Genomic DNA, 19,983 nt, shown 5'->3' on the forward strand with positions numbered 1-19,983 from the left:
ACCAAATAGTTCAATGGCAGATTGTATGTGTTTATTTATTTTTGTTGTGTATTTAGCCTTTCTTAATCATGTTGATAATAAGACTGCTTAGCAAACCAAAAATCTAAATCTTAATACATTCAAAATTATTGAGGTACAGAAGTAAATTTTTCCTATATTTATAATAACTTATTTATTCTATATAATTGTGTCACTGTCACAATTAGTCTTTTGTCATCAGGGCCCAAAAGTAACATGGTAATAAAAAAGATACACCGGTAAATGAGCATAAGAGATTAAAATAAATAAGCTAATTAAATATTGATACATATTTTTCCATCAAATATGATTGTATGTATTTATTTACTTATTTCAACATTTTGTTCAACTTTGCTTTCACAAAAAACTCCTGTCATGTGATCTCGGATAATCAACAAAACCATGTGACCGGTAATGAGGAAGTCCGCTCAGAGGGGAAGGATCATGGGAAATCTGTCTCCGTAACTTCTGCATTTTCAGTCATTTTTAGAGTTTTTATCATGTCTCACACGGGCTCTGTTCTGTGTTTGAACCTGCTCCTGTTTCTCCATGTTGTTGCTCACTTCAGGAATAATGCACAGCAGCAGTGGCCCGTTCCTTACAGGTAAAAATACAGACTTTTATATCCTGTTTCTGCTCCGTGAAGTCATGGGACAGCTAGAAAATAAAGTTAAAAACTACACAAGATTTGTTCCGATTATCGTTTCTGACCTTTTAGACTGACTTGGTCTTAAATAACATTATTGATTATTATTCTGACTTTTTGCTGATGTGAAATCAGTTAACTGTATCACATCTGGTGCGTTCACATGACTTCGGAAAATTTGGACTCTTGGGAATGTGTGAATGAGCACCTAGGAAATCTCATTTAAGTCGCATGTGATGCACATTTTAATTGAATCAGCCGAAAGTAAATTGCTATGTGTTTGTATTTTACCTCACTCCTTTCATTTTGTGAACACATATCTTTTACATTTATTTGATTACTTTACTTGCTATTTTTCTCCCTTTCCTTCATTTATTTCTCACTGAGTTATTGTTCTTACACATTTAAAAGAGAATAGTGTCTTTATTAGTTGTGTACACATTTACAATGTATCTTTTTAATGCCTGTGCATATAATTGTTATATTTGTATAACCACTTACAGACTCAACACTCAATACAAATGCCTAAACAACTTTACTTGCAAGTTACTTTCTAGATTCAGTTTGTTTTCTTATATGTAACAATACAGGGTTAGTTCTGCAATTTCCTTTTAATAAGAAAACCAAAACCAGGAAATGTGAAAAATGGTTGAATTGTCTGTTAAATCTGCACTCCTTAATAAAGAAATTAAAACAACTAAAAAAATTAAATAAAGTTATGTACACAATCCTTCTCCACAGACGGGTTGACAGTCGTCCCACTGCAGACTCTTTCTGTGAAGCTCTCTTCCCGTTCTGTCCCACCGGAGACGGGGATGGACGGTTCCCCTCCATGAGATACAGCGACGTAATCTCAGTTTACCGCCTGCAAACTCCTGTGTGGGAATCCAAGTATGGAGATTTACTGGGGAAATTGGTAGGTACTAAACTCTCTTGTTATCACGTTGCTGAGATCTCACCACAATAATGTCAGGGTTTGAGTTCCAAGACATTCACATTCAGTTTCACAGACCCTGCCCATGCTTGTACCACAGGGTTTGGAACTGAGTTACTTATAATAAATTACTATTTGAATGGCATAAAACCCATGTTATTTTAGTACCTCCATGTTAACTTCCTAGTGAAAATTATGCAAAAAATATATATTGTACATTTATTTTTTAATCACTGATGTTTCATGAATAGATTTTACACTGCATTTATTTTCAATAGCTTCCATGTCATGTGATCATGTGATACATCTCACACAGAAAGGTAATTATAAATACTGTAGTAGGCTTGTAAAAAGAGAAGTAACACCTGTGAGTTTATTTATGAAAACACAGCTGTTCATCTTTCCACCATGTCTACTAAAAAGCCAGTATGATGCTTCTGTTGTCTTCCCAGCATATCATGCATGATGCCATTGGGTTCAGCAGTTCAGAAACAGGCAGTAACTTCACCGTGGAGTGGTATGAGCTGTTCCAGCTGGGGAACTGCACCTTCCCTCACATCCGGCCCGAGGAGTACGCGCCTTTCTGGTGCAACCAGGGAGCGGCCTGCTTCTTCGAAGGCATCGAGGACTTACACTGGTCCCAAAATGGCACCTTGGAGAAAATAGGAGAAATTTCAGGTAAAACTTCTTTGCCAGTACAAACTTCGCATACAGACCAAAGGCAATGCCAATACAGTGTTATATTTAGTTTTGGAACTTCAGGTCTGATATCTAACAACATTAAAAGATAAGGCTGGTGGTTATCCACATTTTATCGGTTGCAATAAATCCCATGTACTCCTTGCTGTAATAAAACTATAAAAAATGCTCACATAAGCCACATGACGTCAAATATTTTGCAGTTTATTTGTGAGTGAGTCCCACATACAGTACACCTTTGTAATGATGTGGATCCCAGCTGAATATAGGCCCTAGCAAAGACCTTTTCTGCTAATAACTGCAGTGACAGAGCGATTGTTAAATGGTTAGTGTGCGTACCGCATGTGTGCAAATTCCCTAAACAGTCATCGTTTTGTTTCCCGGGTGGCTGGAAGGTTTGCTGCTTCTCATTCGCTCACTCTTTTTCCTCACATTCCTTATTCTCTCCACTATCACTATCAAATAAAGGCAGAAGAATACTGGTAAAAAAAATCTCTGAGACAGTTTTGTGACGTATTCAGGCTCCCTTAGTTGGACTTCCTGCTTGTCACTTTGCATTACTAGTATTCAAAGATTGTGTATTGTATTTTTTACTTTTCCCAGGGAACCAGTTCAACGACATGGCCCAGTGGGTGCAGGATGACAACGAGACGGGGATCTACTACGAGACGTGGACAGTCCGCTCCGACCCCAGCCCTAACGCCACCGTGTGGTTCGACTCCTACGACTGCTCGCAGTTTGTCCACCGCACGTACAGGAAACTCACGGAGCTGGGAGCCGAACTCTCCAGCAAATCGCAGACCAACTACACCAAGATCTACCTCTTCAGCGGGGAGCCCACCTACCTCGGCAACGACAGCAGCATTTTCGGACAGCCCGCTCTGAAGAACCTGGCAGCGGACATCCGTACATTTTACCACACATTCAGACCCCATCAGACGTTTCCAGACTTTGCCGTCAGTCTGGTGGAGGCGTATGAGAAGGTCGTGTTAGAAAAGAGCTTCTACCTCTACTACAACTTTGAGTACTGGCATCTGCCCATGAAGCCTCCCTATATACAGATCACCTATGAAGAGGTGCCTCTGCCTTAATATACAACCTTTACGAGTGTTTTCATGAATGGTTGCAACATTTATTTTATCGAAAGCCAAAGATCTTAACGAAAATCTGATAAGCTGCAAATCTTCAAGTCAAATAATTTTATACCAACGTTTACATTTTTGCTTGATTATTGACACTTATTAGATTATCAAGAGGTGTTGGGGTTTAAAGGATCTTTTATTTGTGTTAAAGCATTTCCTTCTTTGTAAAACATTTGCAACCCTTTTGGTTTTGTTCTAAAAATTGTAATTGTTTACATCAATGTTTTACCCCTTCTTCCATGCCTTTGCTGGTGCACTGCTGCATTTGAGCCTCTAATCTTAAAGCACTGATTGACTATAATTATTTTTAGTGCTTGATAGAAAAAACATTTGTATATCTAGAACCATCACAAACTCGATCTTCTGATGAAGGTCATGCCATATGATCAAAGGCTCCAGAAAAGCTACTAAATAGACTCTGTAGGGAGATAATTTCGTTTTTTTTAACCAAATGTAATGATAAATACCGACACAAAATACTATTGGAGGTGATTAATTTTGTGGAGAACTGTCATGTGTTATATTTTACGAGCCATTTCACAGATAAAAAAATAACCTAGTTATCGTGTCACAGTACATACAGTACATAACCACATCAGGTCCAGCCTTAGGTTGTTTTGCATTCAGATTTGTACAGATTAAGATATATGTAGAGTTTTTATTTTCATTGTTCATATCTTTTCCTACTTTATGTATTGCCCAATTTCTTGGATGCTACTTGTGTGTTTTATTTACCAATTGTAAAGACTGCAGTGTTTGAAGATAATAAAGACAGATACAAAAAGTACATTCACAAATGTTTTATTACTGGTAAACGATCGCATGTCCAAAACAATCATTTGAAAACAGGTGACCAGTTAAGCAAACCAGACAAAGTATTTGCCTTAAACTAAAAGGACAGCATGGTCAACGCCAGTTTAATGCTACTGAAACCTACTGGAGGACTCTGAACAACTTAGGTCAAAATAACAGTTACTGACAAGAGGCATCATGAAGGTTATCCGGTTCAGCATTTTAACTGAAATGTCCGATAAAGACAACATGAAAATGATTAAACCAGTACAGCATTGAGACACAATCCTCAGTTTAGAGCTGCCGTCACGGCACCCGTTTAATGCACTGCACAAAGAAGGAACATTAATTCAGGAGATATGTTAGCGTACCACTGAGATGCTAATGCAAGCGAGCAGACAGTCAGCGCAGGTATCTACTGCCAGTGATATAAAAAGAGAGCGACACTAATCAACAGACTGGTATCAATGAATTAAACTAAGAAGCAGCAAGTGTCTCAGTATGAGTCCACTGTTTAGGTACATGGCATGTCAAAAAGAAATAGATCAAAGGAATGCAGTCTGGCAGAAAAACAACAAATACAATTAAAAAAAATCCAAATCTGGGTTATGCATGTTGTGCAAAAGTGTTTCCACTTCTGATGACTTGTGTTAGGGTCCAGTGAAATCCCTTAATCACACTTAATGATTTGACTGATAGCAATTTCTTGTTTTTTCTTGCAGATTTGTATACTTTATTTTGTCTTTTAAAATGAAGTGTCTTCTTATGTTCAATTATAGTGTTTTAATGAATTAAATAATTAAAATTAAGTTATTTGTTTGTATTGCCTTAAAATAATGCTACATTTGGAACAAGTGACTGAAAAACAAGAACAATGCAAGTTAGTATCACTTTTTATAAATTAAATCGGACGTAGAGCCATTTCTTTGGGTTTGTTGTGCTTTCGTATAATAATGTATTAGACTAACAGCAGGACATTCCTTTGTTACCGTTTGTTGATGAATCATTCAAAGCTTGTCGTAGTAAATTAAAACGTTTGAACAACAACCACATGTTGACAGAGGTGGAGGTGTAAAATAAAGTCTGCTGGTCCGCTTGCTGGTTATAAAAATTGCTTATTTTGTTCAACATAAAAACACAAATTAATTACAAAAGCAGTTTCTATATCAATAAATTACAGCTTACCTTTTCTAGTGAGAACAGCATGAAATAATCCATTAAAAAAAAGACAACACGCGCTCTGGTTTTATTAAAGACACGAGCCGATGGTTAAGAAAACACCGACAGAGGGCGAGATAAAGAAATAATAGCTTTTCTACTCATCATAAAACACACAGCGTTATTTACAGATGCATTTGACTTCCTTCTTAAAGGAAAAAAAAGTTAGTTTCACTCTTCTGACTCTCCAAAGTAAAAAGAATCACATGTTATTGAGGAGCATTAGCTTTCTGATGTTTATCTGCTAACACGTCTTTCTCTCCTATCGTTACGATACACGATACAGAGCTAACGCGCTAACAGGAGGGCAGATATCCACAACATAGAGCTAATGTTTAGAGCATGGCCAGGCACATAGTCGAAGACAAAAATGAAACCTATTTAGGAAATATATATGCATTCCCAGCATGCATTTGTAAGCTAATACCTGCAGAGAAATGTCTACAAAATATTTACGAAGCAGCAATTTCAACCTTCAAATTCAGACATTTCTGTGCAGGTTATTAAAGTAGAATTAACTCTTCTTACTTAGTCATTATAGCTTGTTAACATCACTATACTGCACTGACTCAGTACACTGTGAATTATCATTACAATCTGGGTCGAACGACAAAATGAGGGCTTTATAAAATACTGTTTCTGTGCTTTCAAAAAGGACAAAAATAACATGTTTTGTCCTGACTTTCATTTGGTATTCACGTAAAGTGCTCAGGGAAATGTAAGACGGTGCAAAAACCTTCTTTAAAACAAAACTGGGAAAATAATTCGTCAAGCCAAAACAACAAAATCCATGACAATAATCAATACTGCACACCTTCACGTTACAAAAATAGACCTATATACACATTTCACTTCTCCCTTAGTCAACATCTAACTGTTTTAACCATCATGCGTTACTATGAAGATCAAGCGAGGAGGGAAAGCACAAAACTGCTACTCTTAATAATTTAATTTCTTCTGCTTAAATACCAAGTGAATCCTTCCCCTTGAAACTGAAACCGTTATCGTCCTTATTCGTCAGTTATACATTTCTCACTTCATCTTAAACTGGCAATATTCTTCTGTTGGTTGCACATATCTATTTATCCTAGATCTGCTTTTCTTTTGAGTTTGTGAGTATAGATTTTGTTGTGCTGTATTCTGTTTTGTCTCTGATGAGTATCAATATCAATCTGTATAAACGGGGAGGACTCTCCTGCACTGAACTTAGTGTTTTCTATTGTTGGTATATGTCTCTTAATAACTGTGCAAATAGACTAAACCTACAACACTCTCATACATGAGACAAAACACCATTTCTCACACACTGTGCACATAACATTGCAGCCATTTGGAGACGGGATATCTTGTTAATAGTGCCAAGCTGCTGGACTGGATTGAAGTAGGCCAAGCGGTAGTGTAACAACAAGCAATTGTGAACCTGATCTTCCCAAATGAATCCACAATGTTAAAAACACACACTCACATATGCATACATACACAAACACACATCTCTCATCGTAATCAGGAAACAATGTCCGTATAACTACATGTATGGTTACAGGAACATTGTTTTTCTAGTGGGATATTTCCACCTGCTCTGTTCTGTGTGCTGTTTGTTTAATAGAAAGAAGTCGCCTGGCGAGTCCCGTCTCCAGATCAGGCAAAGCGGGGGTTCCACAGTCTATTGTAAAGCTAACAGGCAGAGATGTTTGGGGTTGTTTGCATGGCATGAAAACATTTTGTAGCAATGACATCACATCCCTGCACTCCAGACATGAGTTCAGTTCACGCTCTCCACGTTGGCACCACACATTCCACTACAGCTGAGCATTTAAAGGCTTTTCTATGCTAACATGGAGGCCACCACAAACTAGACGTGCCTCTTCGGCTTCTCTTTACCAGATGGGCATCGTGTCGGGGAACCAGACCCTGCCCAGGTGCTTAGAAACCTCCCAGTGGATCTCATCCAGGGAGTATTTGTGATCTGGGATCAGCACCTCCTCCATGATGGACAGCTGGGAGAGCCTCCTGCCACACATCTTGACGAACTCCACGAACGCACTGCAGGAGACCTCGCACTCGCCCAGCCCGATGGCGGACAGCTGGGTGCAGTGCTTAGCGATGCGGATCAGCTCCTCATCCAGAGGACGCAGGCCGTTGGCGCACACCACCAGCTCCACCAGGCGGGGGCAGTGCAGGCCCACGCGGCCCAACACCTCCTTACTGACGGAGCGGCCGAAGTAGAGGTGCGTGACCGGGATCTCCTCGTTAAAGAAGGGGCCGAACTCGTCCTCGTAGAGAAAGAAGTACATGACCAGGTTGAATTTGGGCGAGTGGCGCACCATGGCGTCCCAGCTGCTCTTCCTGATGGTGTGGAAGTGCTGGCCGGGGTTCTCACTCACCACGTCGATCCGCAAGTGTTCCAGGTGGACGTGTTTTTCCGAGGAGAGAGCCAGCAGCAGGTCGTCACTCAGGAGGTGGTAGTTCAGTGCCAGCTCTCTGAGGCCGTGGCACTGGTCTGCCACACACAGGATGCCTGCAAATATAGACAGATTGTTGTTTTTCTAAATGATCTCAAATTCATCATGGGTTTTTATGATGTGTAATGTTTTGTTAGACAAGATTACAGTTGAATAGGCTGTCACAATGACCGGTACAGGAACATATTCCTGCCTACTGCAATAACTCTAGATAACAAATCTCCACTGGCTGGAAGAGAACTCTCTGCTCCATAGCTTCTCTTGGATAACCAACTTATAATCACAATGTATGTACGTTTATATATTCAAATTTCTTTATTAGGATAAACCCCTTGAGGTGAATCACCTCGTTTTCAAGGGGGTCCCAAGAAAACAAATAACAAACAAGTACAACATACAAACAACATTCACACACATACATCGGAAGAAATAACCAAGAAATTACAAACATTCAGCCTAAGCATACAGCACATGGTAATACATTATAGGCGGTTACATTGAATGCATATCATTGGGTAGAGTAAAGTAGAGTAGCTGTACTATATATACAAAATCATAACAATAAAGACTTAGAAATAAAGACTTGGAAATGGGCAATAGGTGGGTCATCTCATGAGGAGATGGTGAAATAAGATGGAGCCTCAACAACCCTTAAACAATAAATAAAGTACTTCAGGTCATACAAAAACATTCAACCTTGAGGTGAGACGACAATGCACGCTTGAACAAAGTCAGAGTAGGGAGAGATCTGATGGTAGCAGGTAAGTTATTCCAATCAGCAGGAGCTTTAAATTTGAAGGCTCTTTTGCCAATGTCCTTTTTAACTAGAGGAACGGTGAAGAAGAGCTGAGAGGTATGTCTAACTTGGTGGGTTGATGTAAAACGAAAGAGATACTGTTTCAAATATGGGGGATAATTAAAGTTGAAACTTTTATAAATGAACTCAAGCCAGTGCAAATGTCTTCTCAAATCAGGAGAAGGGAGATTGAGGTTTAGGTACAGTGCACAGTGGTGTGTATGGAAATCACAACCGAGAATAAATCTACACATTCTATTGTAAGCAATGTTTAGCGGGGCTAGAACAGATTTCGGAGCATTGAGATAAACAACGTCACAATAGTCTAATAAGGGAAATAGCAGTTGGGTAGCAAGTTTTTTCCTAACTTTTAAGGTAAAACAGTGCCGAGAGCGGTAAAGAGTACCGAGACCAAAGTTTACTTTATGCAGTATATGATCAATATGAGGTTTGAATGAAAGGTTAGAGTCAAGCCATACCCCTAAATATTTAAAACTGTCAACTCTACGCAGAATTGTACCATCATTGCAAGAAATATCACATGAGCCAGTCAAAGATTTGAGTTTGTGTCGGGTACCAAAGATCATAGAGAAGGATTTAGTTTTGTTCAAAAGTAACTTGTTCTGGAATAGCCAGTCTTGCAGGAGGGTGAAATCTGACTGGAGTGAAACTTGAATTTGAGAGAGATTTGGTTTTGATGTTTGACGTTTGACCTTTATATTCAATTTAATATTTAATATGTAATATTCCATTCCTTACACACTTAATGTACTGTATACATAATATCCTGCTTTTATATTTTGGTGCTTTAAATTTGTATTTCAACATATTTTCTACTTTTTTTAAATGCTATTTTAGATGTTTACATTTTGGATTGTTTATTTCTAGTCTTTTAATTTCTCTAATGTACAATGCCTTGTCTTTTTATGCTGCTGCATCGCAAACATTTCCCAGATTCAGATTAATAAAGTACTTCTTATCTTATCTTTTCAGTCTTTATCATAGCTGACATTTAAAAACAGTTCCAGGAAAATGTATGAAACATGAAGAATGATAAGAAAATTATAAGATTAATAAGGCTCAAGAAAAAGTGATTCAGAAAAACTAAATAAAAAATATGACTGAAAGTACAAGGTGAATATGGCTTGAAAATATCAAAACAAAAACATGAGGAGGCTGCTTCTCTCGACCTGATCACTGAAACAGCTGCAGCAGTCCGGGCGCTCACTGTACCTGCGGGGGAGACGTGAGGACAGCTGCTCATCTTCAGCAGCTTCAGCGTGTCGCTGTTGTTTGCCACCAACACCTTCAGAGACGGATCGTCCACCGGCGTGTCGTCAATCTTCAGCGAGGACAGCGACTTGGAGTTGACAAACACCACCGTCAGAGCTGAGATGAAATGAGACTGTGGAAGGACAAAGAGTAATCATGAATTAGCTTGAGAAGTAGCAACCAAGATGGCAGGTCTCAGATTTGAGTGGGCATATTTAAATCAATTATATTGGGATTGATGGTGGACCATATGTGCAGTGAGTCATATTTATGCATATTTGTTTTTGTTCAGTTACACACAGAAACACACAGATCTTTTAAAAATCGTTTTTTCTGTATCCATTTGGTTGCTGTAACCCTCATGGACTTCTCAGGTTTGTACTGGACAATATTTACTTCCTATCTTAGTATGAAAGTATGTATGATCCACATAAACTTGACTGTACATGTAGGTGAACGTTTCATATGTTGATATAATACACTGGTGATAACTTCCTGGGACAGAATGGCTTTCAAGTGTTCATAGGAAGAAGATCACAGTACACTAAGAGAGACAAAATAAAACTTCCCAGACAACATCATGTGTCCTTCTGAGGCCTTCGAAGTAATGGAATCCTTGTTCTTTGCAATGAATGGGAACAGAGACTGCTTTTCAGCCCCGTCCTCTGATAAGAAGAGAATGCAAACGCTATTCTGTCCACTGACAATTAACAGGCTCCGCCAAACACTGAATGATCCACCATGGAAAGGCATTCGCTTTATTTGATTTTCCTTGAAAATCTGACACAGATATGTTGTGTGTTTGTGCTATTTATACCTTTGGAACCTCCATGAAACTGGGCCTGGCTGTAGAGATGAGCCCCAAGGTCTTTAGTGAACAATTCACCAACTGTGAGAGGATGTCACATGCTGCTTCTGCAGACTCTGTACTGCTGTCCACCTGGAAGGTACAAACAGAGATTAATCATCACCTCAGGAACATTAAAACAACAACGTCTGACCAGATGGCCGTAGCAAATTGTGAACACGCCCAGAATCGTGGGTTTTGACGCACAACATCTTTCTCCGACGTTACCTTGAAGCTGACATACTGCAGGTGGTTGGAGTGCCTCTTTATGATCTGCTTGATGAGGTCTGGATGTGTGGCTTTCAGGTAAGAGCTGGCTGGCTGGTTGAGCTCAAACTCAAAGCATCTCCACAGCTCCGGCATGTGGAAAGCCTGGTTCCACCTGCGGCACACCTGAGAGGCATAGGCCCGGTCCAGCAGGGGAAGGTACTGAAAGAGGTGGAGCAGGAGTTCCTGAGGCAGGCGGGCCCAGTCAATCCCCGAAAACTCTCCGACCTCCGCTGCCTCCGACTCCTCGTCCGTCTGCTTCCGCACCTTCTTGCAGGCGTCAGTGGGGCTCTTACTGGTGGAGCTTTTGCTCTCCTCCTCTCCTCCTTTAATACGCTTCATCCTGGAAGAATAGAGCTTGTTATAGTCCAGCAACACAAAGCACAAGCCTGTCAAACTACACAGCAGCAATATTGACTATCAAACTCAACGATTTTGAAAGTAGATCCAAAAAGTGACTTAGTTTCAGGTTGCCTGTTTTAAACACAAGTTGTCTCTGTGTGTGTGTGTGTGTGTGTGTGTGTGTGTGTGTGTGTATATATATACATATATATATATATATATATATATATATATATATATAGTATGTAGGCTATCAGAAATGATAGCATATATATATGCTACTGATGTGTTTAACCGTGTACATGCATTTTTTTTATTTTCACCTGGAACAGCGTGACAGATCCTAACATTGATAGATCTAACACTGCAAACCAGTTGTGTTTGAGGAGTTTTTCAGATATCATTTTACAAAATGACTCTATAGACTTCTGTAGATTTGAGTTGTATTTCATTTGATTCCCCCGACATTCTTGATCTGAATATTTAAACACATCTTAAAAAAGGGGAATTAATTATCTCAAATCACTATATTTATTATTATACTATACCATATATGCCTACACTATATTTTGTATATAATAAAGATGTGTGCTATACATGTGAATGGATGAATCCTTGTCATGTATCAAAAAGGAAATTATAAACTGAAAATTATGTAATTGACATATGTGTACGCATATGCTGGATAAATCCGTGTATAAAAAACAACCTGTTGCATCAGTCATTCAATAGCCTACTTATCACAGCATATTTGCACCATTACAGCACTGCATGATTAATGATGAATCATCTGAATGTGTATGTATATACGACTTAAATTAGAACAACAAAATAATTATGTTCATGTAAAATCACTGTCATTCTCACATTCTCGAAATTGTTAAATCCCACAGTATTGTGATATCTGACTTTGCTTATTTTAAAAGAAAGGTGTCTGTATAAGATGTGATGTGTATCTGTATGAGCCGGAGGCCATCAATATAACGCTAGTCGTCAATATACTGATATAAAGCAGGACACCATCTAATTCTGTAATAAAAAGCTGACAATGTAACTTTCCTATGTGCATTAATGCAAAGGTGAATTGAATGCATTACTTTGTTTACATTGACAGCGCAAATACAAGTAGCAGTAAACTTAAGTAGCTTATTAGTTTGAACCAAAATACATTATATTTCAAGCTACCTATTAGGCAAACCCTTACCTCTATATGACACTTTTCCCATGCAATACTCTAGACTTGATTGACATAATGACGCACAGAGTTAATTAACTACAACACACACAGCTTACAAGCTTGGCGACCTATCCTACCTTGATGTTTACAATCAGCTAGCCTACTAGCAGTTAGCAGGAAAATCCGTTCAACACTTTTGACACTTCAGCCCGGGCCCAAGCTGGAAAAGCTCACTCGCGACAACCGAATAAAACGCATCGGAAGAAAAAAACTAAGCCGTTTGACGATAGAGAAGAGGTAAGAGGTGTTCTTCTGAATGAATAAACACGGCGAGTCTGGCTCATCCAACAGGTTGACTTAAATCCTTCGTGGGAGTTTCGGCCCCCCTGATTCTGAAATGGCGAGGAGTTGTTGTGACAGCAGCGGTGCATCATGGGAGATACAATGCGAAATGGCTGTTGGTAAAGATCGTCTCTGTTCAGTTAATGACTCACCCGAGAGTGATAACAAATAATCAAATATGTCATTATAAAAATAATACAAACTATATAATCTACGAGAATATCACAAACAGTGTTGCGGATTTCTTTGAAGACCTTTTTGATGGATAAAGAGGACCCGTTTCTGATTGCACAAATGCAGCTAAAAGTCTCTGCTTTTGGTGTATCTTCAATATTAGGTAATAGAGATGAAGGTTATAATGTACACACAATTATAAAGTATGCTATTTATGCCTTATGCATTGCAATTGTGGATATATTTGTGAAAGGCACAACGAAAAAAGGATGTTGAAAGTGTCCAAAGCTTTTCAGACTTAATGTACTTTAAATAATATTCTTTAAGACCCCTTTCCTAATGTCCTGACTCCTGGGCTTATAAAAAACAAAGCAAAAACCAAAATGTCTTCATGTCACAGTTGCTATAATCTTGATGAATATACATGTACTGTGTTATTTTTTTTTAAAACCCCATTTGGATTATGAAAATGTTTTCCTCGGAAGACTCCAGTTTTTTTCAGCGGTTTACTTTGGTTATTTTAATTGTTTTATTCCTCAACTTTATGTCTCTCCGTCACTAATATCCAGAGGTGGGAGAAGTACTCAGATCTTGATAAAAATCTGTAAAGTAACTAAAGGTAAAAAAATAAATGAAGGGAAGGAAAGTACAAAGTAGCAAAATATGGAAAAACTCAAGTAAAGTACAAGTATCTCAAAATTGTACTTTAGTAAATGTACTTAGTGACTTTACACCACTGCTCATATCTTAACCTCAATATTTATGAAGTCAATATAAAAAGTAGTAAAGCAAAATATCCAAAAGCAACCATTAAAATAGAACAACTTTAGCCCATTACAAAGCCCTCGTACACAAGTTCTCCTCCCATATGCAAACATGGATTTTAGTAACAAACAGCAAAAATGCATATATTAGGAAAAACTTGGATCACACCGGCATGTAATGGAGCCCTTAAAAAGATGTACAGGCATCACAAGAAATACATTTTTATATTTTCATAGTTTCTTTCAGCCTTTCAAATAAGATATTTACAGAAATAATGAACAATTTGAGTCTCAATACATTGCATGTGTTTCATATAAAACAATCAAAGGCCAACAGTGACTGTAGGTAATTTAATGGGAATGTCACCACTCATGAATGACAGTGTATACTTTGCGAAACAGAGAACCTGGTTTATTACCATTCAACTCCATCCACCACAGATATTACAGAGTAGATTCACAAGTATTAAGCTTTTATATAACAGCAGCTTTTTTCCACACTCTGTTCCCCTGACCCCCCGATCCCGATGCCTCCTACTAGGGAAAAACATTACAGGTGCACAATTGTATTTGGTGTGAAGACTGGCCCCTCGTATCACTCAGCCGTATTCATTCTCACTGCGAGGTCTTTTGTTTGTTTTGTATTACTGTAGGATTTTGGTAATTTTTCATGTTTTGACAGAGCTCCAAATAAGATTTACATCCACTATCATTCACTGCGGGCATCAGGCTCAACCTTTTCATATCCAGACAACAGAAGAGATCTGACATTAAGAAGAGGGGGAATTACGACTGTCTACTGTATAAAAATGTACAGTGGCTTTATTGACATACATTCCATAGGTTAAACAGCTGCAAAATAGGAGGCACACCCAGTATTGCACTTCATTAAAAGTTCTGGCTCAAAACATAACCCAGAATATCAAACAAAACTGAAGTGAAGAGTAGCAACTTCGGAATACAGCTATTTTGAATAGTATCATATATACAAGATTAGATAAATCGTACACTATTTTCCTCCCAAACATAATATTCTTAACAGTCTTTTCCACCTTCTTTTTTTGTCCGTCAACCCATGATGCACTTGACAGTGGAGAATACTGTACAAGATTACGAAAAAAGTTTACATACAACAATATTTAAATTTAAATGTATAGTTAGGAAGCTGGAAATACGGCCTGTTCCTTTTTTTTTTTTTTAAACCCACGCTGATCCACAGTTGCCTTTAAGCAAATTCCTCTCATATTCAATGTTAAATCTGGTATTGATACACTTCAGTGATCAGGAGGTGTGCAACGTCTATAGAAGCCGAGGGAATACAACGGCCGCATGCAAACACGTCACAAGATATTTTCTTTTTTTTTCTTCTTTTTTAAAATCTATTGTTCCTTTTTTCCATTCAGGTAACTCTGAATCTAAAGGATGGTATCAGAGCCCCATGTTACTGATGTTGGTAGAAGAGCAGACCTGAGTACTCTCAGCGTAGGGAGGAAACCTGATCCAGTCCAGGAGACCCGACAATGCAAGAGCCAAGCTTCACGGCTGAGCTTCAGCAGCAGCCAGAAATCACAGTAGACAAACTGGTTTTCAAATAAAAGTCTTCTGTTGGTTAGAAGGTGTGGGCATTTCTGCACACCCCACAACCCAGGGCGAACTCCTCCCCCGTCGGTGGGTGAACCACATGCAAAGGGCACTCTGTACCCTCCAGCTGCTTGCCTTTGGGCCCTGTGATAGAAAGGAAGAGGATAACATCTCAATTATTATCTCTTGATAGTTATTTCTGTTTGGAATTTGCAAAAAGTCTGATAAATGTAAAATTGTACAGAAATGAATTCATAGCTAAGCACCTGCAGGACAATGAGGCAGTTCCTCCTTGGGGACACTGGTCATCCTCTGGAAGTCATCATGGCAGGCGTTGCAGAAGTGTGTGGTGCCAAAGCAGAAGAAGACGGCCACAGAGCAGCAGTACCGACATTTATACTCCAGGAAGTCTGTGCCATGTTTGGAGCACATCTGGTGAAAAGTAAACAAGAATCATCAGGGAAAGAGTAAATATAAGCAGCATTTTTTTTAAATGGTCACAATAGATACCCAGCTTAAGTTATTTCTTCATGTGACCGTATCATGTTTTACAGTGGCCACATGAGTCTGATGAAGAAAGGTTATGCTTGAAACTAGAGATGTCCCGATCCAATCACGTGATCGGGGATCGGAGCCGATCACGTGATTTTCAAAAGATCGGAATCGGGAGAAAAAGAATCGGGGATCGGGATTTTTATTTTTTTTTTAATTCTTTTTTAAAAATTTTGTATTCAATGTTACAAAACAAAAATGACCATGTTCAAGTGTTAAAGTCATCCTGAGGCCTTAGTTTTGGTTTCAAATTACAGGACATCATGTATGTGTTGCTTCTTTGGGGCTTGTTTTCATAGACCTGGTTGCTTATTTCTCTCAAATCTGGCAACAGAGTGGGCGCAGTGTCTAATTGTAGCAGTAAGCTAACGAGTACTGAAAGCTTTATTTTGTTTCGATCCAATGCTGCACAACTGAACTGATCCAATGCTGCTGTGAAAGAAAGAAGCTATATCCATGTTGGATAGAATATCCAAGTTAAATAAAAAAATAACCTTAAGGGACAACTTGAATGCTTTTTTTCTTTTTTTTCTCTTAATGCATTGCATAAAGATCGGATCGGGAAAAATCGGTATCGGCAAATTGTCAAAATCAAATGATCGGAATCGGATCGGGAGCAAAAAAAGGTGATCGGGACATCCCTACTTGAAACCATAAATAAGCAAACATAGGAGCTGCCCTGCAGTGTGAAAATTAGGTTTTTTTTTCTCCACAAAATGGCAGTGATTAAAAGAGTCAAGGTTGTCACTGAGGTAGGCTAGCTGCTTCCCCAATGTTAAGTCATTGGGCAAAGGTATGCGGATTAACACAAGAGTGGTACCAATCTTCTCATCTCACTTGGCGATAAAGAGAATAAAGAGAATAAGTGCATTTTTCCAAAATGCCCAAACTATTGGCTATAGTAATCGACCCACCTGAGCCCTGGAGACATCTGAGCATGCTCCACAGATCAGCTCACTGGGGTCGTAGTCATCGCCCTGTCCCGCCTCCGCGTCGCAGCGAGCCTCTCCTCCGAAATAGGCCTGGGCAAAAGGGCAATCATAAATACATTTTCAACTCCTGACCAACATTCATTTGAAATATGACTTAATGTTATATAGTACCTTCTTGCACTTGAAGCAGACATAGTATGCATATCTGTTCATGGCAAAGCCTGCGGGGTCGTTGTGGAATCGGGCTCCTGGTGTAGTTATCGCCTCGCTCTTATGTAGACCTTCGTACTCCAGCCTCATCAGAGCCTTTCTCCTCACGTCATCATAAAGCTCCTTAATGGGGTCGAGCAGGTCCTTGATCACCGAGTGATTGATTTTGTTCTGGAGGCAAAACAACAAAATAAGGTTACTGTATGTGGCAAAGGCATTTCCCAATGAAGACTGTGAACACATCAATCATACAGTCACACAGTAGCTTTGCTTAACAAAGCATGTAAGCACTCTACTTCTTCAGGTAACATCTTACCTTACAGATGGGACACAACATGAACCCAAACGTGATTCGGGGCCCGAGCCAGCGATTTTCAAGAACACGACGAGTACACTGAAGGTGGAACACGTGAGTGCAGTCCAGCTGAGAAGAACACAACGAGTTAATGAGCAAGCTTAATAAAGACAAACTCTTCCCCATAAGGGACTAGCATGTATATTTAGAGCTACCTGTACTGCAGGAGCAGCAGAGAGGGCCTCTGTGAAGCAGATCATACACATGTCGTCTGCATCCTGTTTCAGACAGCTAGTGTTCTTGTCACAGCCGTGCAGACAGGGAAGGCAGGACTCCTCATTCTTGACTCCTCCACAGGGGTGTCCACAGGAATGAGTTTTACTGCAGGCCAGTTTAGCATATTCCTTAGGGGGAGAAAACAACAGAGAAAACTGGTGAGGCAAAACAGTACATATAACATGTTCACTTTACCACTACTGTAACTCTACACTACTTTAAATATATCTTGTGTATAAGACTTGCTCAATCAGAGAAGTTGATGCTTATTACCTGGCAGTCCGGGTCTGAGCAGACGCTGCCCACTGCAGACAGCTCCGTCCCATTCCTCGTACCACAAAACCTGCAGGCGTCTGAGCTGCTGGAGGCTGGTTTACCTGCAGAAATAATGACATTACTGTAAATATAACTGCGCAACTTAAGCAGATGAGCCATATAAGCAACAATACTTATAGTAATCTACTATCAGAAGAGCAGTGGCATGATCTGCTTCATTACCTGTGTGCTCTCTGAACTCCACCATAGCCTTCATAGTCTTAGAGTCGGCCAGAGCCATGAGCCAGAAGAGCTTAGTCCTCCCACAGCCTTCATGGAGATCCACCTTTATGGCCTCCTCTTCCTCCTTGAACACCTACAAAAAACATTCAAATGAAACAAAAGCTCATTTTATTGCATTCATGACCTACTCATCAGCAGCAGATCAAGCCCACCCTCACCTGTCTCTGGTGAGAGCGCGTGCGGCGGTGCAGGTGGAGGAAGCGGTCACAGTCGGTGCAGAGGTTGCCGCACATGTTGCACAGGATTATGGCTGCCGTCTCTCCATCGTCATGATTGTCACACATAGGCTGTGGATCAATGGAAGAGGAAATCAATGTGTTATTTTTGGACTACCTGTCAAATACTTTTTCACACAGCGTAGCTATTGTTTTTCTTTCTCACCATCTGCTTCTGCTGTCCATCTTTGCCCATCCAGCGACCGGAGGACAGCCTGTCCACATGATCCTGGTCCAGCACACACAGTGAAGCTAAGGCCAGCCACAGCTGTAAGACGAAATAGGGGATACAGTATAAGTTACAAATACCCAGTAAGAATAGATCAATGTTTTGTGTATGTGTGTGACATCTGAGTCCATACCCTTGTTGTGGCGATACAGCGTACAGGAGACCGATGTTCCTCCTCCATTTTGGTCAGTGCTATGATGGTCTCAGCTATTGCATTTTTGGTGATTTTGGACCAGCCTTCTGAAAGGTGTCCCTAAAAACAGCAAAAAGGAGTTTTAGAGGTACTTTTCCAAGTGTGACAAATGGGTATCCATATACAGTTTGGCTCAAAGAGAGTACAAAGGGGAAGGAAGATTTAAACAAAGAGAACTTACAGCTGCCATGTCTTTAACCAGCTTTATGATGATCTCTGCTATCTGAGGAGGAGTGGAGCCTTTCATCCACCAGTGGCTCTCTCCCCTGCGGATGTAGCTGAGTAAGAAAGAAAGGGGCAATAAATATGAAAATCAAAGGAAATTGCAATTAATGTTTAAAGACTACAGTAATAATAACATCTCCAAATTCTGATCGAAAAAAAATCATCCATGGTATTGATTTGTAGACTGTAAACCATTACCAAGGAAGTTAGCGGGAGGGTCATCGATTTTCATTCTTACTTGACATTTTGCCCTATCCTTAGATAGCACATTATATTTGACTTTAGCATCACCGACACAATGTTTTTTTTTGTACCACATATTTCGATAAGTCCATCAGAAACTCACCTGGAGTTGAAGATCATGGGCAGCGTGACGGTGGTGACCCCTTTGCCTGCTGCCATGCCGGCGGTGCCAGCGATGGTGGTACCTTTGGCTTTCAGCTGCACAGTGAGGGCTTTTGCGATGCAGCCCAGGAACATGTCGAGGATGCAGAGCTTGTTCCAGTCGCCCTTTTCTGTGGAGTGGATGATGTCACTGATGTCTGCAGGTGGCAGCGCCTTCACTCCAATGATGCTGGCGAGTCGCACTGGTGTAACCTCTGGGAGGACGCGTCTGAGCAACGATGTGACCTGAGATAAAGAAGGATCAGATGGAAGACAAGTTAGTAGTTTGTTTAGGTTTGTATGGTATTAACTTTAACCTTGTATGCACAGAATAAATGCTTATACATTTAATTATTTTAAAGTATGTTAAACCTGAAAACTAACTCAAAACCACATTGATGTGGCAAAAACAGCATGAAAAACAGGCAAGAAATACAGGAA

At 39.7% G+C, this 19,983-nt stretch overlaps 3 protein-coding genes across 8 annotated transcripts in view; 1 reads left to right on the top strand and 2 right to left on the bottom strand.

The window, feature by feature from the left end:
* The first annotated feature begins 432 nt into the window (after positions 1–432).
* Positions 433–4,226, top strand: cln5 (CLN5 lysosomal BMP synthase). The gene is made up of 4 exons (XM_079663493.1): positions 433–622; positions 1,406–1,580; positions 2,051–2,276; positions 2,901–4,226. Exons 1-4 carry the CDS (start codon positions 519–521, stop codon positions 3,386–3,388), a joined length of 993 nt encoding a protein of 330 aa, XP_079519619.1. The 5' UTR covers positions 433–518; the 3' UTR covers positions 3,389–4,226.
* On the bottom strand, positions 4,225–13,048 carry fbxl3a (F-box and leucine-rich repeat protein 3a). The gene is made up of 5 exons (XM_079663492.1): positions 12,750–13,048; positions 11,055–11,436; positions 10,797–10,919; positions 9,941–10,112; positions 4,225–7,967 (listed from the first exon to the last, which is right to left on the bottom strand). Exons 2-5 carry the CDS (start codon positions 11,433–11,435, stop codon positions 7,327–7,329), a joined length of 1,317 nt encoding a protein of 438 aa, XP_079519618.1. The 5' UTR covers position 11,436; positions 12,750–13,048; the 3' UTR covers positions 4,225–7,326.
* Positions 13,049–14,228: 1,180 nt separating this feature from the next.
* mycbp2 (MYC binding protein 2) overlaps positions 14,229–19,983 on the bottom strand; it is a 69,196-nt gene continuing 63,441 nt past the window's right edge. For all 6 annotated transcript variants that reach the window (XM_079666801.1, XM_079666802.1, XM_079666800.1 and 3 more), the window contains 13 exons: positions 19,505–19,788; positions 19,115–19,211; positions 18,874–18,993; positions 18,678–18,779; positions 18,455–18,583; positions 18,237–18,369; positions 18,012–18,115; positions 17,678–17,866; positions 17,484–17,591; positions 17,129–17,338; positions 16,940–17,047; positions 15,740–15,905; positions 14,229–15,617 (listed from right to left, as the gene is read on the bottom strand). In XM_079666801.1, the coding sequence (XP_079522927.1) occupies positions 15,502–15,617; positions 15,740–15,905; positions 16,940–17,047; positions 17,129–17,338; positions 17,484–17,591; positions 17,678–17,866; positions 18,012–18,115; positions 18,237–18,369; positions 18,455–18,583; positions 18,678–18,779; positions 18,874–18,993; positions 19,115–19,211; positions 19,505–19,788 (1,866 nt within the window). In that variant the 3' untranslated portion in view covers positions 14,229–15,501. The remainder of the gene's footprint in view (positions 15,618–15,739; positions 15,906–16,939; positions 17,048–17,128; positions 17,339–17,483; positions 17,592–17,677; positions 17,867–18,011; positions 18,116–18,236; positions 18,370–18,454; positions 18,584–18,677; positions 18,780–18,873; positions 18,994–19,114; positions 19,212–19,504; positions 19,789–19,983) is intronic.

This window comes from Notothenia rossii, assembly GCF_949606895.1.
Source record: "Notothenia rossii genome assembly, chromosome: 2".
Taxonomy (NCBI): Eukaryota; Metazoa; Chordata; class Actinopteri; order Perciformes; family Nototheniidae; genus Notothenia; species Notothenia rossii.